The sequence below is a fragment of the Porites lutea genome, chromosome 13 (genome assembly GCF_958299795.1).
Source record: "Porites lutea chromosome 13, jaPorLute2.1, whole genome shotgun sequence".
NCBI lineage: Eukaryota > Metazoa > Cnidaria > Anthozoa > Scleractinia > Poritidae > Porites > Porites lutea.
Genome location: NC_133213.1, coordinates 224,740 through 246,470, shown reverse-complemented (window position 1 = coordinate 246,470; position 21,731 = coordinate 224,740). Strand labels below are relative to the sequence as shown.

Genomic DNA, 21,731 nt, shown 5'->3' with positions numbered 1-21,731 from the left:
TTAAATTTTGTTTTGTAGTTGTCGTTTTTGTAACCTAAAATTAATCGTTGGAACTTTTGGGCGGCAAATTTCCTTTTAACGTTTTATTTTCTTTACTGGAAATTGGATTCTCCTTTCCATACTGAAGTAAAACGTGACAGACAAGTATAGTAATAAATCAATAAATATTAGCGGGACACTTTGACCCCAAAAAATATGGAATAGAATCAAGAAGTTTGAATTTTTACCATTTTAACAGACAAGTGAACAGCGTATGGGCTATTAATTTTCCTTCTAGGAGTAAAAAAAACACCCGATTGATTATTTAATATGAGCTTACCGAACTTTTTTTAATTCAGCAAAGCGTTGCTCATTATAGGGGCAAGGTGGCAGACCGTTTTTATTACTTATTATATTATATTTTATTAACCCGTCAGCTTCTTTTCACGCATGATTTTTGAATAAACGCACATTGTCACCGTTATATTGTTTCTTTGCTTTGCATACCTTAATTAAATCTCAAACTACTCCACCTTTGTACATATCAATTAAAAGAACAGTCCTGGATTTTAATATTTATTCACCGGAACCATGGTAACATACCTTGGCTTCCAAAGTGACTCTTCACAGCAATTAGAAGTAACTAAATTTTAATATTCACTATTATCAATGTTATAAGGAGAAGATCGTAAATATTTTGGACTTTTCTCAGAAAGGGAAGCACTGAAAAATATTTTTTGGAATATTTGACGTAATCGATGCTCGCGCTAAAGAACCTATGACTCAACAAACGGATCTCTACTTCTTCGATCAGTGTTTCAGACGTCGAAAATACAAGCGCTATCGAAAACCTCAAGAGCTGTTGCCGTTTTCATTAAGACTCACGGGACTTAGTGGAGCTGTTAAAGTCGAAGCTTATCTTAAACAACAACAACAAAAAGCTGGAGAAGGAAAAGAAGGCTTCAATAAGGTTTCTGTGGCCGAGAAAGACAATGAAGCCGAGTCGCCATCTCGTGCAGGCCTGATTCGTAAGGATCAAGATGTTGATTTTGAAGGTGTAAAAAAATTTCACGGTGGAAAACCGTTTAACTTACCGGATATTGCAGCTCGTGGTGTTCATTCACCACCAGCAATAAGGAGCTATGAGCAGCTAGAGGGAGACGACGAAGAGGAGGATACACAGAGGTTCTTGTTCGAGGAAAATAAATTCGCGGCACCGAATCTGTTAGCGCAACTTGGACGATTAATTGATCACATACACGAGGTACAGTTGGAAGAATTAGAAGAGGTTCAGTCTAGTAGTGGTCACTTTAATAGCAGATCTGCGACACCCGTGCCCGAGGAAGAACAAAGTTTGATCTCTGAAACTATTCGCAGTGGAGGCGTCTTTATCCCACTACCAGACGATTTGCATAAGAAGCTGCGAGGAAACTTCGAGGAACTATCCGCCAATGTTGTGTATGTTCGCCGAGAATGGCAAACGACAAGTTATAGAGAGCAGGCAATTTTAAAGAAACGACTGGGTATCATGAGTGACTCACAAACGAATGTAGATATGGCTAAGAGTCCTGATAAAAGTACAGTATCAGGAGAGCAAATCAAAACAAATGATGATATTAAGGCATCTGCACCTAAAGGATCCGAGTCAAAAGATTTCACTAAACGAAAACAATCAACTGTCGGTGAGTCTACTTCAAAGATCGATTCTACCGATGATCACAGGAGAGAATCGCTTCTTGGTGTAAATACTCCAGACCTTAGTACGAGTCATACTGAGTTTCCAAGCCGTCGTGAATCATCATCGCGACTTTCGTTCATTACAAGTCGTTCTAAGACTCGGTTAGAAAGGTTCAAGGTATTTACGGATAAGGTTTCATCTGGTAAGTGATAATTTCACTTGTGTATTGTTTAATTTCCCCTTCTCTAAAAAGTCAAAAAATATTTTGAATACGATACGAACAGAACTCGTAAATTTCAATGCAATTTTTACGAAATTTACATGACTTAAGTAACATCTTTGCAGCTGCAAAGCATTTGAATGACTTCCTGTCACGATTTCCCGCGAAAATTAAGTCAATTATTTAATTTTATTATTTGTTCTGTGCCACTGTCGCGGACCGTTATTTAATGAACGAAAAATCGGGCTATTTAATTCTTTTCTTCATTGTTAGCACTGAAAGATTTATTTTTCATTTATAAAATAACTGAGATAGTACGCGTGATCTGATTGGTCAAAAACCTATGGTTTATTATACCGGTAAACCCATAGAAAAAGGCATCCGGACCACGAGCCATAAACAAAACCCGCTATTGATCTGCAAACAACGATTTTAGAAAGGCTAAAAAACAGAACAAGTTACTTACCCAGCCCTTCTTAATATTAAAAACGTTGGTTTCCACATTTTATTACTGAGCCTCACAATTCGCTACTGCCATAGCTTTAGAAGTTATAAAGTACAAAGCTGGAAAACAGTCTACATTTCACGACGATGCCAATCGCAGAGAAAGACAATAACTGTGTGAATTTCTGGTGTAGAAAGTCTCTAGGAAAACTTACCCATGTGCCAACCAGCAACAAAACGGATAGTTTTAGCATTCTTGATTTATTTTATGTCAAAATTAAATGCCTTAATGAAAGAAATTGTTCCAAAAAGAGATCTCTGATCAAGATATGGTACAAAATCTGCCGCTGTAGGTTGTAAACAAGCTGCCAACGATGATGAAAGATGTCAGAGTTTCATGCCGGTTTTTTCCAACATTTGCACAAATTATTCGGTGATATCGATGCCATAACCTACCTCAAACCACCTGACTTCACGAATCGACAAATATTTACGCCAATATGTGGCTACGGCAAAGAAACCTTTCTCCACCACTGACACATTTCCATCGGTCGCTGTACGCGCATATAAAGTTACATGCGACAACTTCGCAAATGCAGCCACGTCGTTACCCCAGCATTTCTTGATCATAATAGTCCAGAAAACAGATCTCAAACCACTGCAGCTTATAAAAAGTGAATGAAGTCCTCCATTACAATAGCTGTCAGTTCCGTCTGTAACAATGAAATTCTTACGGATCGACTCAACAAAATACAGCTGCGTACAGTCTGATGTTCAATTAATTTCTACTTCTGTAGTAAACAAACCATGGGATGTTGGGAGAACACTCGAAAAGCTTGTAAATCACTCACCTTCGGCTCGTGATTTACAAGCTTTTCTCGTGTTCTCCCAACATCCCGCGTGGGTTATCATGCCGGTAAACCCATAGAAAGTGTGGTCTATTGCTTAAATAATATCTTCAGAGAAAAGAAGAACTGCAACTGGAAGTCACTTTGACGAGGATGAAGAAAATCAAAAAGATTTATCTGATGGTGAGTGGAAAAAAAGTTTTTGAATTATTAGCTTGTGGTGAGTGGAATATGCACTGTGTACACACTAGCAACTAGCAAGCGACGACCGGAAATACATCTGCTGTTCGTAGGCTAACTAGCAACTGGCTGATAAATTAATTATTGTTTACATTTGTTTTGTTTCAGTTCATTCTGGTCATGGTACCTCAGGGCAGCCAACTGTTATTAACTTCTCTCTTCTCTCAAAAACCTGTGAGGAAAAAGGTAACACTAACATTAATTTAAACATGTATATATTTTTGAGAAAAATTAAGTGTTTCATGAGAGGAAATACAGAAAATGTACTTGATATATTATTATTATTATTATTATTATTATTATTATTATTATTAATGAAATGAATTTTTTAATGGTTTGCCTTGTTAATGTTGTATTTGACAGGTTGGATTCTGCATCAAGATAGTGCAAGTGACCTTGAAAGACAAACATTGTTAGAATGGGCGCGAGCTAGGCTACAGCAAGCTATAAGAGAAAAGTAAGATTCCTATAAAATAATAATGTATTGGATTATACCAGCTCTGACACAGTGTATGCCATGTTAATTTATTAGTGTAACTTGTTCATAAATGCTGATTAGCTTTGGTGTTCTTTTGCTTTCATTTGACTGTTCATAATCAAGTGTTACCCAGGCTCCAATTTTAATAAATTTTCTTAAAAAAAGATTTTGTTACAGGATCAGAGTAAAACCCATCAGTGTTATTGTAAATATTACTATTTACATCATCATCATCATTATGATAATCGTTATTACTATTATCATCATTAGTACATTATTATTATAATCACTATTATTATTATTATTGAAAATTATTATGATTACAGTTGAACCTCTCCACAATGGCCACCTTGGGGAGCGAAGAAAGTTGCTGTTCAAAAGAGGATTGATGTATGGATCGCCCACCAAATAAAATGGTCATTTTGGAGAGGTGGCCATTAGTGGAAGTTTTACTGTATGTTATTTTTATTAGTAGTATTTACGATTGTTAATTTTATCACTGCTTTTCTCATAACTTTTTACAGGGAAGAGATGAACGAGAAAGCAAAGGAACTTGGTGTAGATGGCCCTCTAGTTACTAAATACTATGGAGACACTCAGAGGGAAGCTGCTATGAAGTACAAGAAGGGTGTGTCATGGGCCAAGAGGTGGAAGAACCTCTCAGATGAGGACAAGAGACCAAAGTTTCTCACCAGCTTACCAGATGGCACCTCTTATTGCTAGTATCTTTTATAAAGTACAAAAACGCTACCGGTATCGTATCCCTGATGTAACCAGACCTTGGTCAGTGGGGGAAATATTATTCCTTTTCCTTTTTGTTTGTGTAGGCACGGCTTTGTTAGAGCTTAGAAATTAAAGGCCAGAAACCCACCAGTCTGTTCTTTTCTCTAAGAATTCACAAGATCTTTCCCAAGTTTCATCAAAGACTATGTCCCTTCCTGTGATTTTAGTAGGCAGATTTAGCAAAGACAATGCTGTATTTTCAATGAGATCACAAAAGGACCTGGTGAACTCAACTTCCAGTGTTCAATTTGCTGCTCTTTACACTCACAATTATCACTGTCATTGCATTTTCTTTGCTTAATCTGCCTAATAGAGGCACTCAGTAGTATCCTTGTTACTGTATTTGTTGTCACCATCTTGTTATTATTCAAAGTTTTGTATTCTTTAACGCAACTGTTTTCAGCTACCCTTCTGGCAGAGTGGCTATATGTGCCATATACCCTGGTCCTAATATTGCTGGGAGATACACTATAGTGTATGGAGACTCTGTTGACAATCCAATGTTAGCAATTTTTGTTCCAGCAGGACAAGGCTGCTGTTTCCACAAGAATGGAAGCATTAGGTAATAATAGAAGGATATTAGGTGATTAATTCCCTGATGAATCTTGCAGCTACCAGTTAGACAGTCCCACACCTTTGAACCTGACTGTGTTTCATCTTCTTTGATAGATTTGTTTCAACCACTAAATTTGGAGCTGTCATGGAGGATGTAAGTAGAAGTAGAATTTTTACTTTTTCACAGTTTTCTTTCGTGTTCATATGTTTTCCCAGCAAACAGAGTTCTTCAGTATGTATGAGATGCTTTATATTCCTTGGATTCAGTCTGGCTGATTTTATATCATACATAGTCAATACATACTTCATACTCAAAGCCAGCTGAGTACAAATTAACTCCAACCTAGGGGAGACTGAGTATATCTCAGCTTCCAATACTAAAAAGTATTGGAGCTGGTGGTGAAACCCACCTTTCTCGGTTACACAATTTACTCTCTCTCTCTCTTAACTTCCACCCTTCCATCTTTATCATTTTACGTGCTACCTGTCCCCCCAAGGTTCTTGAGGTTCTGCGCATGTATTTTTCTAATATTTTTGATAATGGACTGTTGATTGTGTTCAGGATGGCAAAGTGGAACAGAAGTGGAAATGGCCTCTTGGAAGACTTCAAACAACTGTTGTAGTACAGGTAAGCACTCCATATAATTATCATGAACTACTGAGAGGTGCTTTTATGAAACAGCAGCTGATAACTGCTGTCTATTTTGCCTCCAATTCAAATTTCTTAAAGTAATCTCTGCTGTGGCATCAGTAAGCTTTTACTTAAAGGAAACTTGGTTTTGTAAAAATGATGTGAATATTTTTAGATCAAATGGCTGAAATCTTACAATGCTGATTTGTGGTGAGTTGACATTAGTGTTAACCACCAGTCCATACCCTGACTTATTTTCCGATAAAGCTAGATTCTGTGAGTTAGCAATTTGAAGAAAGAAAAATTGCTTAATAATCTCACTTCCTTCTTGCACAATGCCCACAAGAAATTAAACTCTGATCATGATGAGATTGATTCCCTGTTTTCTTACAGCTAAATAACTTCATATCTCTCCGTTGCGTCAGCCAAGTCGGGATAACACTGTATTTCAACTGTCAGAATGAGACAACTAAGTTTCCTGTTGGAATGGCACAAGGAGCAAAACCAGTTAAACTAACAGAGTTGGTAAGTATATGTAGGCGTGGTATAGGTGTGGTCAGTGTTGTCCCAACAGGATGAGCAGCGTCACTTGAAGTCTGCATGTAAGCGTTAAAGTACTTACAGCTCAAATGGGTCCTTTGCATAAAACGGTCACATGGTACAAAAGCACCTTGCTGGAGGGCAAACAATACAGTGGGGCTTTGAAAAGAATAGCCTGTGTACAGACGCCCCACCTCCCCTCCTCCCCTCAGAAAAAACCTGAGGGGAGGGGAGCGTCTGTACACAGGCTAGAAAAGAAAGGGTATTAGCTTTTTGAATGTTGTAATCTCTTTGTTTTACTTTCCACACTGCTTTTCGTTTACCTTCTAGCAAGTTTTTTTTGTTTCATGTGACCTTTTCGTGCGAACCAAATCCAATCTCGCTGTTACCTAGTGAATTCATCAAGGACGCAAGCTTAGACGCGCATAAAGTAACTGAGTTACCGATGTGTCATCTGAGTTTAATCACCCACACAGAATATTGTAGGTACTGATAACGAAACATTGAAAAAACGCTCGAACTGGATACTGGCTAGCGTAACATCACTTATTCAAAACCCGTCATACGAGGAAAACTCTGTAAGCCACTTGAACTTTCATCAGTTTTCCTGATAAGAAGCCCAAGATACAAGTTCCAGCTGTTTGGTTTCTATTTGTACAATTAATCTTTGTTTTTTTTTCTTGTGCGATTTCAGGGTTATCTGCAGACATCTACGAAATTTTCTTCAAATGCAGCGCTACAGGTAAATAGTCTAGTTTGTTAACTTTTTAAAATTATTCTAACTTGTATAATTCCTTGTTTCACTGTTAGTGAATGGGTTGCAACACAAATGACATCTGATTAAATCCAAGTGATTTTTGTTCTTTGTATTTTAAGTCAATGAAGCCAAAAGTGAAGAAAAGAGAAGAAAAGAGAAGGCGGCGGACGCAGGTGGGTTTATTATTATTTTTTTTTTGTCGAAAATAAACATTGTTTCACTGGTGCACGGCTTTAAGGTTGTGAAATTTGGAGCTATTCAATCGCATATAACATTTTTCTCGTAAGTCATGCTTCAATTGGTCTAATGTATTTTTCGATACTTTTAATAAATTACTCCTTTCTCCTTCCTCTTTTGTCAGTACTTGCGTCTGCTTTCTAGCACACGTAGAAAGGGGATTCGTGGCGAGATTTGTGTGATCGTAAATTTCAACCCTCCGACATCAAGATCAAAGCTTCGGTCTTTCCCACTGTTTACTACTGAACCCTTCTCACTCCAGTCCTTGTGTGTATCTGAACCGTTACTGACTCCATTATATCCAACAGAAACTGAAACATGTAGAAACCATTAGTGAGGAGTTGCTTGAACAGCGCCTACAGGAGTTAGAGGAGAAATTTCCTGAGAGAAAAGAGTTGGATCTGGATGCGCCATGGCAGATGGATCTTTTAAAACTGCAACGTAAAGTCAAGTAAGAGAAGATTAACAACAAAGTCACCCTTTAAGAATGGGGTTGGGGTTTTGATCCAGGATAACTTATACTACAAAACACTTTTGTTTCAGGGGTTTGATCTATGACTGGATGGAACATTACCGAGTCGCTGTCGGTATATCTCCCCCTTTCCGCATCTCTTCACGTGCTAAGCGTCGCTCCATGTCTCACTCTGCTCGATCCATGCCCGGTGCCCTTCCTTCCGCGGTCCAGGCAGCAAAGAGCATTTTTCGGCGATCTCCGTCGGCCCCTCCTGTGTCTCACCGTCAGGGAACATCTCGGGACCGTCCAAGTGTACAGTTTCGTATTCGTCCGCATAGCTCCGCGGAGAAAGCAAAGATTGGAGTAAGAGGAGAAGATATCAAAGGTGTTACAATTGAAGTACCCACTGGTGAGATGCTGGGATCAAGAATTGCCAGTAAAGCCACCTCAGCAATATCTGGGTGAGTACTTCTACATGAGGTTCAACTTCGCAGTACATGGATACGCAGCTTTTAGAACTATTGACTGACCTGCATGATATGCTCTCAGATAATACATCAGGTGGAATGGTGCTCTGAGTTTGACTAAGGGAGCAGAAGCTGAAAAAGGCTCGGTTAAATTTGTTTATAGAATAGGTAAAGTGCAAAGATGAGATCTTTAGCTTATTTTGCCATTTACTGACCGTCGTATGTTGATCTTTTGAACGTTCTTTGGATTTATCATGAAGAAGGGCAAGTGCTTGAAATGCCAGCTTTTCAATCTTTTTAACCTGGTAAATTGACTTCATCAGTAGCCTGAATTTAAGACATATCTTCGAGTCGTACATGAGATGTACGCGACTCGAAGATATGTCTGAAATTCAGGCTACTTCGTCAGCCCAGTTGATTAAACCATTTATTTTTCTCCTAGCTATAGTCCAACAGTGGCCAACTCACGGACACCGTTCCGCTGTGGGGTGATACAGCAGGCACGTGCTTCCACGCCTCCCAGGTGTGGTTGCCCTGTGTATCCTTTAATAAATCAATAATTTGTTGCCGTTGTCGTTTTCGTCCTTCTTGAGGTTTAGTTAAGCCCAACAATACATCGGGCCTCACAGATCACCCTTTTGATCTTGTGCCTTCGCCACAAGACTGCCGCGTGCGTTACTGGGTACCAGAAGTTTTTCCTCGCGTGCCGCTGGATGCTTCGCTGCCGGCCGCAGACCGACAGATCTCGGGGCGGCGACAGAAATCACGAGCGGGTCCCCATAAAGACTTGACCGCAACCGGAAACCGCGCATGAAAGTATCTGGCACTTAGGTTAGTCGTGCGTTGAATTGTATGAATTTAAGTTCTACTCCATGATCTCTCTGTTACCCTGCCTTAACCTGGTGTTCAGCGCTCTGAGAGCCGAGATGAGGGGAGAAAAGGATCCTCAATGCAGGTAAGGTATCTCAAACTAGGTCGAGTCATTGTTAAAAATTTTACCTCTATTGTTTTTAAATCTGTTCCACTAGAATCTCCTTTACGCAAGACCGCGCATTGTACTTGACATTGCTTTGGGCATGTGACGCGTTATATTGCCTATTTAGTCAACCTCGTCCCCAGGGCTTTTCTCTTAAAAATTGGGTGGGGCCCACCCAAACATTTTTTAAGGGAAAAGCCCTGGGGACGAGGTTGCTATTTAGTATTCCTTGCCATAGAAAAATATTTCTTGATAGCTTCACGATTTAATTTTGTTTTCATTGTCAATTTGTAACCGTGTGCTCTCATTTTTTGCAGATGTGATCGTCGTAAAATCCCGCTTGTCACGGACCTAGAATACGATGCATTTATTACCGACCATGTTCCTCGCACACAGCTCCTCGTGGTCAGCGTCACTTCATCACTGTAAGAATTGTTAAATTAACAAGCAAGATGACACCCGGGCTTAGATTACATCTCCCGCACGGCATCGCAGTGACTTCGATGCTTCACTTCTCTCAGTATAAAGTTTTACCGGCGACTTTCATTTATTTTTATTCATGTTGTTTGGTTATTCTTGAGATATATTTATATCCTCTTTGTTGTTTTCCCAGCTATCCTGATGCAAACCCCTGTGACAGTATGCTGGATCAACTATTTCATGAAAAGAACCGCAATCGATCTCTGCCTTGTGTTCAGGTAATCATATGTTAAGACAGTAGTGTTTAAAATTGCTCTTGATGTCTTAATGACATCAGGGGAAGGAACTGCTATACTTAAAGGGAGCTTTTCCGCTTTTTATCAACAGGCCCAAAATGATCCATTCCGCTTGGTGCGTTACGACATCTCGTCAGCCTCACTTGGATGTGCTGATCAGTCCCAGCCCCTACTCCTCAGAAGACATAACGCTGTACCAGGACTGTTTTTGGTAAGTAGTGAACGACATGATTTTAGTTAAGCAAGGTAGAAGAAGTTGAAAGAGCCTTGAGGATGTGAAACGAGCATACCACACAAATTCGAAAGAACGCCCTTTCTGTCGTAATTAACCCCGGGCTTTATGAAGTTTGCATTACAGTTTGCCGCCACAGTTCCGCACTGCAAGCGCTACTGACTGTATTCATTTTAGCGAGAGTTATTAACTGTTGCACTATTAACTGTTTAGTGTGCTTGTTTCTTTTGCAGATGTACACTGGGGGTAGGCTTCTGTTTGCTGATCATATATTCAACGGCTATGGAAATGCTAAGAAAGATTTTCTCAAACAGGTATGACTACCATGTTATTAAAAAAAGTAATGCGTTAGAGCACCGCAACTTCAAGATATCCTATTTTATCTTACAGCTGCTAAATGTTGGTTGTTCTGGAGTGTGATCCTTTGACGACTTGCGTAGTACTCGATTTCAAGTATGTAATCTGTCATTATTGTTTTATTGTAGATCATGAGGTCAAGAAAAGACGCTTTGGAAGGAAAATCTCTCCCATCAGACTTCCGCCTGAGCCCTACGCGCGGTCGATCCGGCCCGAGAGCAGCCTGGGGTGGAGAAATAGGTGGTGTGAAGATTACACAGCGTGCATTATCCAAAAGTCCATTAGTAGGTGAAGTTGAAGTCTTTCAGAGTAGTACAAGACTCGATTCTGCCAATACTGTTGGGTCTGTAAGCTCTGCTTCGATTGAAATCAGGTAAGGTTAAAGGTCTGCTTTCGCTCATCTTCTATAATGCACCTTGTCTCTCCCCCCCGCCCCCCCTCCATTTTGCACAAGCATCGTCTTCAATTTCTCGTGGACGACTGTAATACCCAGGAGAAATGAAAAACAAACGTTATGAAAAATTCGGGGAAGTGGGGGGGGGGGGGGGATGGGAGATGTGCAAATGGCCAATTCAAAAAGCAACGTTGGTGTGGCTTTCGGCGCAAATGTACGCAGGAATCCGCGCTCGTACAGGACGCGGTTATGCAGGGTAACATGTGCAATAAGTGTAGGGATGTTTCCTCATTGTTTGTGGCAGTGAGACATCACATGAATGCGCTAGCAAACGCTTCAAACGCAGATACCCACTAAAGGTCTTTTACTAATAGTACTCATACTTTTCTTGTAGGGGTGGTAGTAGTTCTGCTGCGAGTTTTGTTAATCTTGGTTTGTCAATTGACTCTCCATTTCCTATGCACACAAGAAAATGGGTGGCATCGAACGAGACAATTCCCGAGCATCGGAGAGTGCAAACATCTGCGTGGTAACGTGGGCTGACAGAACGAAAATTTAAAGAAATAAATAAAAATTTAAAGAGAAAGAGAAAGATAAAGAAAATTAAATTTTATTTATGTCTGCTAGACGTGGACTATTGCAATAAAGAGAAAGATATTTTCTTCTTGTATTTAAATCAAAAGAATTTTCTTCGTTTTTTAGCTTTCTGTTTTTGAAATCAAAAAAGTGTTTAAATCAAACTCTTTGCCGACTGAACAGGCAGAGAAACCTTTTTTATCACGTGACACCCTTCAATATCTGTAATATATTTATAAAACTACAATAAAGTAGATTGTTTTCTTGATAAGCGTGATGCGTCTTTAATACTCAGAAAAAAGAAGGGCTTCAGTCGTTGGTTTCCATTCAATTACAGTAAACTCTCTCTAAACTGAACACTGCTGGAACCCGCAAATTGTCTGTCTTGTAGAAAGTCAAACAAAATTGCTGAAGAACGACAGGAACCTTGTTCAGGTGTCCGTCTTAAAGAGATGTCGCTTAGGTGAGTTGTCTGTAAAAGCTACTGAATTGTGGTGCTTTTTATTATGTACATTATGGCTCTACCATATTTTGCTTAAAGAAATCAATGGCACAAACGCGTTTCAGTTCTCGGTCGTTATTGGTTATGATTTGAAGAGCTAGGATAGATTAAAGAACACATTGTCTAAACAATATATTGAATTTCTCGATACCATTTTAAAAATGTTGTTTCGGAACCAGGATATGATTGGCTAGTTTAGCAGGTGTGGCAGGTGAATACCGCCCAATATAAACCTGTTGACTTTTCATGCCCTTCCATTTCATTGACGCATGCGCAATTTCTCATTTAGAAATTATCTAACCAAACAAATCTTGAAAGGCTAATTTTGAAAGCCGCTATGGTTATCTGTGGAAAGTTTACACAATCGCAAAGAGTGGGAAAGCGAAGGCAGTGGCGCACGATCGTAAATGAAGGTTGGCAACTTGAGTAATATCATGTGGTGACTCGTTTTTGTTCTAACCGGTTAACAACCAAGTTCACGTCTAACGCCGCAAAATATTTGATATGCGAACCTCAGGGTTTTCATGACAAGCAAGGACATTTTAAATTTGGGGATTCTGCAATACTTACGGGCCTCTTTGGAAGTTGGCGTAATATGTCTATAGTCATATGTTTTCAAGAGCAGAAAGAGATGATTCGCAAACGGCTGTCAAAATGTGTCCTCAGTTTGGTTATCATAAACTGCTGTTTCTATTTCATTGTTTTTTACTTAAAGTTCGACCCGTTCTCTTTCGGCAAAGGAGATCTTCCATTTACAGGGCAGATGTTACTTGAAAACGAAGCACGTGATGGACGAGGGTAAGTAAACATTAAACTGCAGGGAGATCAGAAAGTTATCAACCCTTTCTTACGATTAATTTCAAAAAGGCCAACAGGTCTTTCTTTGTTTAACGTAATGACACTGGAACAAAACTTACGCAGTAGCATTCCTATTTCGACAATAAAACATGCTGGACATGTAGTGGACATAATATACAATATATGACACAATTCATAAAACAAAAGCTGATACTCTTTGGATATATCTTTTTCAAGCCGCAACTTTTTCTTTCCGGATTCAAAAATTTCCGCGTCCACACGTATCCGCATTCACTCTAAGACCCAGCTAGGCCGGGTTGCTCAAAACAGGGTCAGTGCGAAATTTGATTTCAGATATGAAGGCTTGAGAAGCAAATTCAGTTTTATTCTTTTTGCCTACAATTTGATGATTGGATGCTCTAAAATGTAGAGAGAAAATTATCCGGGAAAATGCTTTTGAACAAAAGCAAAAGAACCCGGGTTTAGTTTTAACGCTGGGTTAGCGCTAATTGGCCATTGAACAACTGGGCACTCCCCTGATAATATGTAGATTTAGTCAGGGCTAAAAGCGAAGCTCTCTTTAATATTTATAGTTTACTCTAAATATAAAATCATATAATCCTAAAGAAACGGTGAAGACAACGAGAACGGTAAAAAACAACGACAATAGGTCTAATTAGCGAAAAAACAACTTTGCACGTGCAGCCCACTTTTTTCTAATAAGCAAAAAAATAAACTTTGCACGTGCCGCACACTTTTTTCTAATTAGAAAAAAAAAACTTTGCACGTGTAGCACACTTCCTTGCCGTTGCTTTGCACGATTAAAACGAGAAACTTCCAGAAACTTCCTAGTTACACGTTTTGTGGAGGAAATGTTGTATTCCTATTTTCACCTTGGTGGCTGCTAGCATTTCTCATTTTCACACCGCCGCTATAAAATTTTCATGTTTTTCTTCCAGTTATATTGGTCTCAGTTGTTTTTTTTATTTATTTCTCGCTCTAGCTCTTTCCCTGTGATCTACGTTAATGTAGACATTAGGATTTAGTCAAAAGAAAGACTTGGCAGTTTGGTTTTGTTTTTTTGTTTTTGCTTTTTTTTCTCTCCCTCTAAAAGTCCGGGTGGCCATGCGATTTACCGCCGAAACGAGAGAGGTGCTTGAAATGCAAAATGTTACATCAGCTTACATGAAGGGACGGACGATTACGTCACAACCAAATTTTCTTATCAATGGTGCTCCGCGCGCAAGAGCCCCGCTGATATTGGCAACAGAGTACGCGTCGTACGCGTCGCAAAGAGCGCGAAATTTGCGTCTGGCTCTAAAGAACTGGGCTCAATCTTGTTACGTCACTGGCTAAAAAAGTATCCGGATTTAGTCGATTTAGCGTCAATACGATCTCGGATTCATAGCGCATTCAAAAATCTTTACTCTGGAGAGCGGATTCAAAAAGTGGCGGATTTGTTTGCCAGATTCACTGGATACGTGTAGACGGAAGCCGTATCAGGAGAGAAAAAGTTGCGGATTCAAAAATAGCCGGATACGAGTGGACGTGGCTTTAGACCAGCTTTAGAGAGGTGCCGTTGCCGGAGTGACCATGTCCTGCGGCGTACGCCTTATAAACGATAGCTCAAATACTACTTAACAGCATGTAAAACCATGTTATGAAGAAGGTAGGATGTAACATCCCCCACGTACCCGACTAATGAAAAATGCGTGAATTCCCAAACGCGAGAAATTACGTGCTACATAGTTTGAACTTTACAGCCTCTTATTATATTATTATTTTTAGGTGTTCGCCTAAAAAGAACGTCGTTTTCCTTAAGACGCACAAAACAGGCAGCAGTACGGTAACGAACATTTTAAACCGGTTTGGAGACAAAAACAATCTTGTATTTGTTGTCCCAACTCAAAAATACAACCGTCTTGGATGGCCTTGGTTATTTCATGAAGATTATATGATTCACTATAACCACACTAAACCCAACATGCTTTGCAGTCATGCGCGTTATAACCGCGCAGTCCTGGAGCGGGTGATGCCAAATGACACGGTGTATGTTACCATCTTACGGGACCCAGTCAGGCATTTTGAGTCCACTTTCTCATACATGGAGTTTAGCGATATATTGGGAATATCAAATGAAACAGATCCTTTAGAGACGTTCTTCGACAGCCCAAATGATGTTTTAGTGAACTATGTATTGACGAAGGATCTCAGAATAAACAGCGATCGCTTGAAACTTATTCGAAATGGTATGTTCTTTGACCTGGGAATGAAAAGTAGTGATTTTGATGACTCAGCAAAGATTCAAGCAGCTATTCAGAGACTCGACAATGAATTTGATCTAGTGCTCTTGACAGAATATTTTGAAGAGTCTATGGTGATGTTGAAAAACCTTCTTTGCTGGACTACAGAAGACATGATACACTTTAACCTTAATCAAAGGCACCAATCAGAAAGAAGAAATATTTCATCTGATCTGGCCAAAAAAATTCATCAATGGAATAGAGCCGATACTGCCCTTTACGAATATTTTAGGGACGTGTTTTTGCAGAAGTTAAACGAGCAAGACGAAGATTTTTTCCGGGATGTTAATGATCTGAAAATAAACAACGAAGTTATGCGTGATATCTGTTTGGAGTCAGTCTCAGAAAACGATGAAAGTTACCAAGATACCGGTATAAAGGGATTTCACGCTCGTCAGAATCTTACTGAGCCATTAAAAACAACTTGCGAGAAAATGACTTGGAATGAAATAAGATACCTAGGTTATTTTAGGTACAAACAGAAAAGGTTGCTTGCTACCACGAAACAAACAAACACACTCTGGGAATATTTTAAGCACTGGATTCCTAAGTTGAACTAAAAGATAAGTTGAATCCAGCCAACGACAGACCTGAAAGCCTTGTATAAAAATTTGCCACTTTAAAAAATAAAGTAAAGTTAAAAACCTTTTCTGTTTTATAAAGCAAGTACACAGGTTTTAATTAAGCTACTTAAATTAAGTTTCTTTTAAATAAATGATCAACTGTTAACAAAATGAGGGCAAATGTTTAATTCTGTCAGTTATCAAAGTTTGAGATGGAAGAGCATGCGCAGTCGTTCACCACTTTACCGCCTTTTAAACCGGTTTTTTTGACAGGGGAACCCCATCATATGACCACCTTGTTACAAGATCTGTCCTGGTGAGAACCTCATTTTCCTGCAAAACCATTAATCTTTACGTTTCCATATGTTCTCAAACAATGAAACATAAAACATAGCGGTGACCTTAATGAGCACGAAAACAACTCTGCACGTGCTGCACACTTTCTGATTACTGTACATTTCTCTTGCCGTGCGTCCTGCAGCAACTACGATATGCAATTCTTCATTCCAAAGAGGACATGAGCACAAAGCGACAACAATTTTTTCTTTCTCTGTTTAAACTTGAAAGTGCTCCGTAAAATCACCTCTACTGAGGAAAAATCGTTCACCACTCAGCTCTACTCAAAACAAATTTAGTGAAGTGGAATAATTTTAATGATGTTAAAACGAACGCAAAGTCATTTCGTTATCAACATTTTCACGTTTTCATCGTCATGTTTGGTAAGTTGAAACTTTGACATTACCTGTTCTGTCGTCAAAATCCTGCTGAGTTACAAAATGAACGAAAGAGAGGGTGCTGTTCTATACCCCGATATTTCAGAGTCTAAGAGTTTGTCGTTTCAGCTCTTCGAGATCGGAACCTTTGGACTCTTATAGTTCGTATTTGTACGATGGGATGAGCAAAACCAGCGAGATATCCCAGTGGAAAAAACTTCTTGTACGCTACAAATGAATCCACCTTACCGGATGGCGAATAACTTTTATGCCAGCACGAAAACCATCCCGGGCAGGACTTTTGTTTATGTAAGAACGGTGATTTCAGCGCGAGGCGGCGCCTGGCCGCGCGCTTATCTCTAATGTGAAGAATGACATATCGGATAGGTGTTTACGCTACGCCGGACAGCTTTTCGTGTAGGTACGAAAATCTATCCGCTATCGGCTAAGTCATGCCGTCTTTCCACATGGTATCAGATAAAGAAACTGTTTCATCCAAAATCTCCGATGTATAAAATTTCTAACTGTAATCGCTTTACTTCTACCTATATTTGTGACAACATTCTACTTCAGGCTTCATTCAGTGGCCGCAGAAAAAAGAAGATAAAATGTCCAAAAATATCAGGAAACCCGCACTGTTAGCCTTTTTTCTTTGCTGTTTTATAGATTATTCTCGACCGGTTTGTAAGGCTAGCTGAGCGAAAAGGCCTCAGGTTAAATTTCCTGGGAAGTATTAGTATAAAGTTTGTCTATAATAATATTTTATTAAGAATTAAAGACGGAACGTAAAGGTCGTTAAAAAGGGGGCTTTTTCTCTGTAACCTTCCCGCCCACCCCGGTGGCTACAAGTGGAAAGTATTTTCGCGCCATTTTAGCCCAGAGTTGGCGCGTGCTATTTGTGGATTTTGATTGGGTAATATCTTTCACGTGAAGACTGAATTGGTTCAACACTGGGTAAGGAAAAATGTCGGAACAGACAGGGGAAAAGCGGCGAACGAACAATAAGCAGAAAATATCACTTTGCTCAACTACTGTTTTTACAATTTTGCTCTTTTCATTAGTCAACGACTCTTTAGGTTCTTATTTTAAAGGTAAGCTGGGCTATTTCTGGACTTTTTGACGCTTTCTGCATCTGTTCTTTTCAAAACTTAACACAGTTTTAGGTATGGATTAGCTGATCGCTAACAAAACTAAACTTCTTAAACGAAAAACTGTAAGCTTTTAACCGTCAGCTCATTACTAAAATGGAAATCCATCTGTTACTTTTTCGTATTTATTTGCATCTTATTGAATAAGATTAATGCATGTTCAGTAAAAGCTGGACGTATTTCTACCGTGTAATAGGGTTTATGAGTTTTCCTGAAGTTTCTTGGTTTCGTGTTTTTCAAAAAGAATTCGGTTTCTTTAGTTTTAAGACTTGTAGCTTTTGCATTAGCATAAGTATATTTTGTTAGAACTTGATGAAGAGAAGACAGCTTAATTCCTCCCTATAAACTAAATTTTGAATTATTGTTTTTTTTTTACCTAAATCCAAAATCCCTTTAAAAAACAACAGCATCAGGGTAAATCCAAGTTATTCTTATTAATTTGGAGAGCAGTTCCTCCGTTCATTTCCTTTGTTTTCAATTCTACTGGTTTAATATAATTATTCGTGTCTACCATCAACCAAAAAGGGCTATTGGAGTAAAATAGTTATTCAACTGATAACATCAGTCTTAGAGCGCTTTTCAAAAGTCAGAACTGGCCGGCCTGACAAGTCATTTTGATAATGAAATAGGCTTTTTCAAAGAGTTCTTCTTAAAAGAAAACCATCTCCTTTGTGGATACTATTCAGAATTTGAATAATCTCGCTAGATATTCTTGATTAAAAGTGAAATTCTCGTTACGACCAGAATGTACTGGCCGGTCAGTTCTGACAAATGGAAAGCGCTCTTAGAATAATTATTAGGAACAGTTGTCGTTTTTTAGGTTCACCGCTTATGAGAGAATTTGTAGATTAAAATTACAATAACTCCACCAACTGTGCCTCACAACCAGCCAGGACAGTGAACTTTACCTTAGCTTAAACATGAAGGTTTTTTGAAATAAGGTGAAATCACTCTATATATAATACTGTGTTACGTTTTATATTTTAAGACTGTCAAGATCCACTAATCTCAGGTCATGAGGACAAGTTTTTTTGGTTTACTGCATCATCAGTACACTCGATGTCAGTTCAACCTAAACTGTCTGATGGTTGGTGTCCTGTTGTCACAGATGACAATAGAGAAGAATACGTAACGGTAAGATCAACAAAAGTCTATAGTTAAGTACTAAGTAATATTGATTATTTTTGGCCCAAAACATATATGTGTGGGACTTATCTAACTAACTGACCATACCACAGAGACAACAACATATACTGATTTGCATAAATTCTATTTTTAGGTTGATTTTCAGTTTAAAGTGGCTGTGACTGGTGTTGTTACACGAGGATATAAGAATAACTGGGTAGAAGCCTACCAGATGGAGTATAGTGATGATTATTTTATCTGGATTAGACTCTGGCCAGGAGAAGATGTGGGCGGGGTAAGTTTGATTTAGTCCTGGTACAAATACTTTATTGCATGAAGATTAGGTTAAGCAAGGTGTAGTCAAAATCTATAGGATGTTCTCACAAGAGGTAAATCCCAGGCAAAAATCAATTGCAGACGTTTGACTGATACAAGCTCTTGCTGTTACGAGTTCTTAGTACTAAAAGGTAATGTACTGTGATTACCATACCCACCCCCCCCCCGCCTCCGCCACCAGCGAGGCATGAGTTTGAATGCTTCGAGATCATATAGAAAAGAGAAGGAAGATGCACGAAAAGATGCATCGTCGTCTTATTGTAATTAACAGCAAGTTATATTTAAATTTTAAGTTTGTTTAATGATGTATGACTCCGGGACAGTGGAACCTCGAGGTAACGAAGGGCCAAGGGACTGGCAAAATTAGTTCGATATAACGAGGTCTCGTTATTTCGAGGTTCTTTTTCGTATATTTTACCATTACTGGAGTAAAGAAAATCGCTCGTCATACTGAGGACTTCGTTATATCGAGGTTCCACTGTAAGCCGATTTTTGCCAACAGTTCTCATCAACATAAGTTTCATTTTCCTTTGACAGTTAAATCTTTGGGGCAACACAGACGCTGAAAGTTTTGTAATCCACTGGTTTACTCAGCGCTGGAGAGCAAGGTATTTCAGAATCATACCGAAACGGTATAATGGCAGGCCGTGTTTGAGGTTTGAACTGTTTGGATGTGATGGAGGTTAGTAACGATTCTTATGCCGGCCTAGCTACTTGTACAGAAAATCTATTGGCTCAGACCTGAAAATACTATGGCCACTATATTCTTTAGTTATATAGGGTTTTACCAAATGGACCCCGGCGGATAAATCACAAACTAGTAGACAAGTGGCATGAAAACCAGCTGCTCTACCGCTGAATTGACTTTTACCAAGAGGATAGCCGCACTACATCCACATTTTGAACAAACAGGGCTAAAAGTCAATGCTGCTCACCCTTTTTCAAAGCAAGACTCGACCCATGTGATTCCATAGACCCTGATAGGAAAAGACCTTGCTTGACTTGCTTAGTGGCCCTGAAAAATATAGCGCTAAATCCTTGGTTATTTATAAAGATAGTTTGGTAAAATTTGGTCATTTCACGTCGCAGTTGTGCAGGGACGACCATGAAATTTACAAGTCAGAAGCAGAGTTGTTGTTTTGCTCATTACACCTGTAGCTTTTTTATGACGTTTCTATTGTTTCCGTCGCCGTCTTAGTAGGGACCTTACGATCCAGTAACGGCGACGTCCATGAAAACGTTACTGCAAAATAGACTCGGCATCCTTTCAAACCATTTCGCGATTTTGCCAAGTCGCCCTGTTACTTACAAGAAGGGAATTTAGGTTGGAACTGAAGAGAGGGGACCGCGCCCGAGCTCAGACAGAGATGGTAGAATTTATTGTCTTGCCGTTCCCGTCCTCAAAAAAGAATTAAAATTTGGTCATTCCACTTTGTAGTCGTTCTGGGTCGGCAAAGAAATGTACAAAAAAGCGTGATGCATGTGCAGAGTTGCTGTTTTGCTAACTAAGCCTATTGCTTTTTGCCGTTGCCGTTGCCGTTGCCGTTGCCGTTGCCGTCGTAGTTTAGTTAAGTCCCTATTATCTAAGGAGAACCAATCCTTTCCTTCCCCCCGCAGGGCTTGCTTGGAAAAGCCATGGGGACGAGGTTGAGGGAGAACCAAGGAGGTTTGATTGATCTTCATCCTGAAAGCTAAACTGAGTCACTATCGTTCTATTTGCCACCAGGTTTGAGACAGGCTATGGGATTCAGTGAAGCAAAATTTGGTCCCAGGAGTAGCATGATCCCACCATCATTAGGGAATATGTGGGATATAGGATACATTTACAAGGGTATCGGCCAAAACCTTGGATGGTCACCGGAGAAATCAGGCGGTTGGAATACCAACTTTTATGTTTATCTGGGGGCACTGCACGTGGTCAGTGGATTTACTATAGAAAAGTGTCCATCAGTACGTCCTTGTTCGCCATGGTATGCGCTCTTCGCGACGAAAAACGTTACTCTCGCCAGCGACACCAAATTTTCTGAAGAAAACTATGTATATGAAGGGCCACGTAATTGGATCTGGTATACTGCCGAAAGTGTGGTAATTGTGGAATGTATTGTTGGGTAGATATTGATAACCACTTATTCTGAGTTGCTCTATTCGCAGTTCTTGGTGTCACAGTGAGCTTGCAGCCCGTTACTGATGTCCTGGGTTCTTATTCCAAGCTCTCGGCCTGATGACGAATAGAGAGGAAGCATTTCTAGTGAAATCAACGGGGAAAGAGTTACTAAATCCTTTGATAATGATATTTAAAGTAAACGAGGTTCCGAATCCTACGATAGAAAACTTTTTTTTTTTACTTACAATACCTTTACCTCACATAAAAGACAAATAAGACAGACTTGGGAAACAACTTTTTACACCAATTACAGTCAAGTTTACCCTCACACTAAAAGAAAAATAAAAGCTGTGTCTGGTTTGCACTTCAGACCAAACTAACCGAATGAAATTGACGATAAAGAAAAAAAGATACTAATTATAGTGCTAATACTAACGATAAAAAAGGGGGAAATTTCAATGTAACAAAAATAAATCTAGGCTGCAATATCACAAGATAAAGGAGAAAAAGCTTCATGCCTTTGCTGAAGGATAGAAAACGTATGAGTATACACAGGAAGGGAGGCCATGGAAATATT

At 39.3% G+C, this 21,731-nt stretch overlaps 2 protein-coding genes across 2 annotated transcripts; both read left to right on the top strand.

The window, feature by feature from the left end:
* The first annotated feature begins 156 nt into the window (after nt 1-156).
* LOC140922255 (uncharacterized) lies at nt 157-11,833 on the top strand. The gene is made up of 21 exons (XM_073372253.1): nt 157-1,859; nt 3,284-3,352; nt 3,518-3,595; nt 3,773-3,866; nt 4,412-4,609; nt 5,074-5,232; nt 5,340-5,379; nt 5,788-5,853; nt 6,250-6,381; nt 7,091-7,138; nt 7,273-7,326; nt 7,699-7,841; nt 7,934-8,305; nt 8,754-8,849; nt 9,222-9,266; nt 9,605-9,712; nt 9,901-9,985; nt 10,095-10,214; nt 10,469-10,549; nt 10,721-10,965; nt 11,381-11,833. The coding sequence occupies exons 1-21, from the start codon at nt 758-760 to the stop codon at nt 11,517-11,519; spliced, it is 3,474 nt and encodes a 1,157-aa protein (XP_073228354.1). The 5' UTR covers nt 157-757; the 3' UTR covers nt 11,520-11,833.
* A 568-nt stretch (nt 11,834-12,401) lies between these two features.
* On the top strand, nt 12,402-15,829 carry LOC140923523 (galactosylceramide sulfotransferase-like). The gene is made up of 3 exons (XM_073373604.1): nt 12,402-12,467; nt 12,780-12,862; nt 14,651-15,829. Exons 1-3 carry the CDS (start codon nt 12,402-12,404, stop codon nt 15,723-15,725), a joined length of 1,224 nt encoding a protein of 407 aa, XP_073229705.1. The 3' UTR covers nt 15,726-15,829.
* Nucleotides 15,830-21,731: the final 5,902 nt, after the last annotated feature.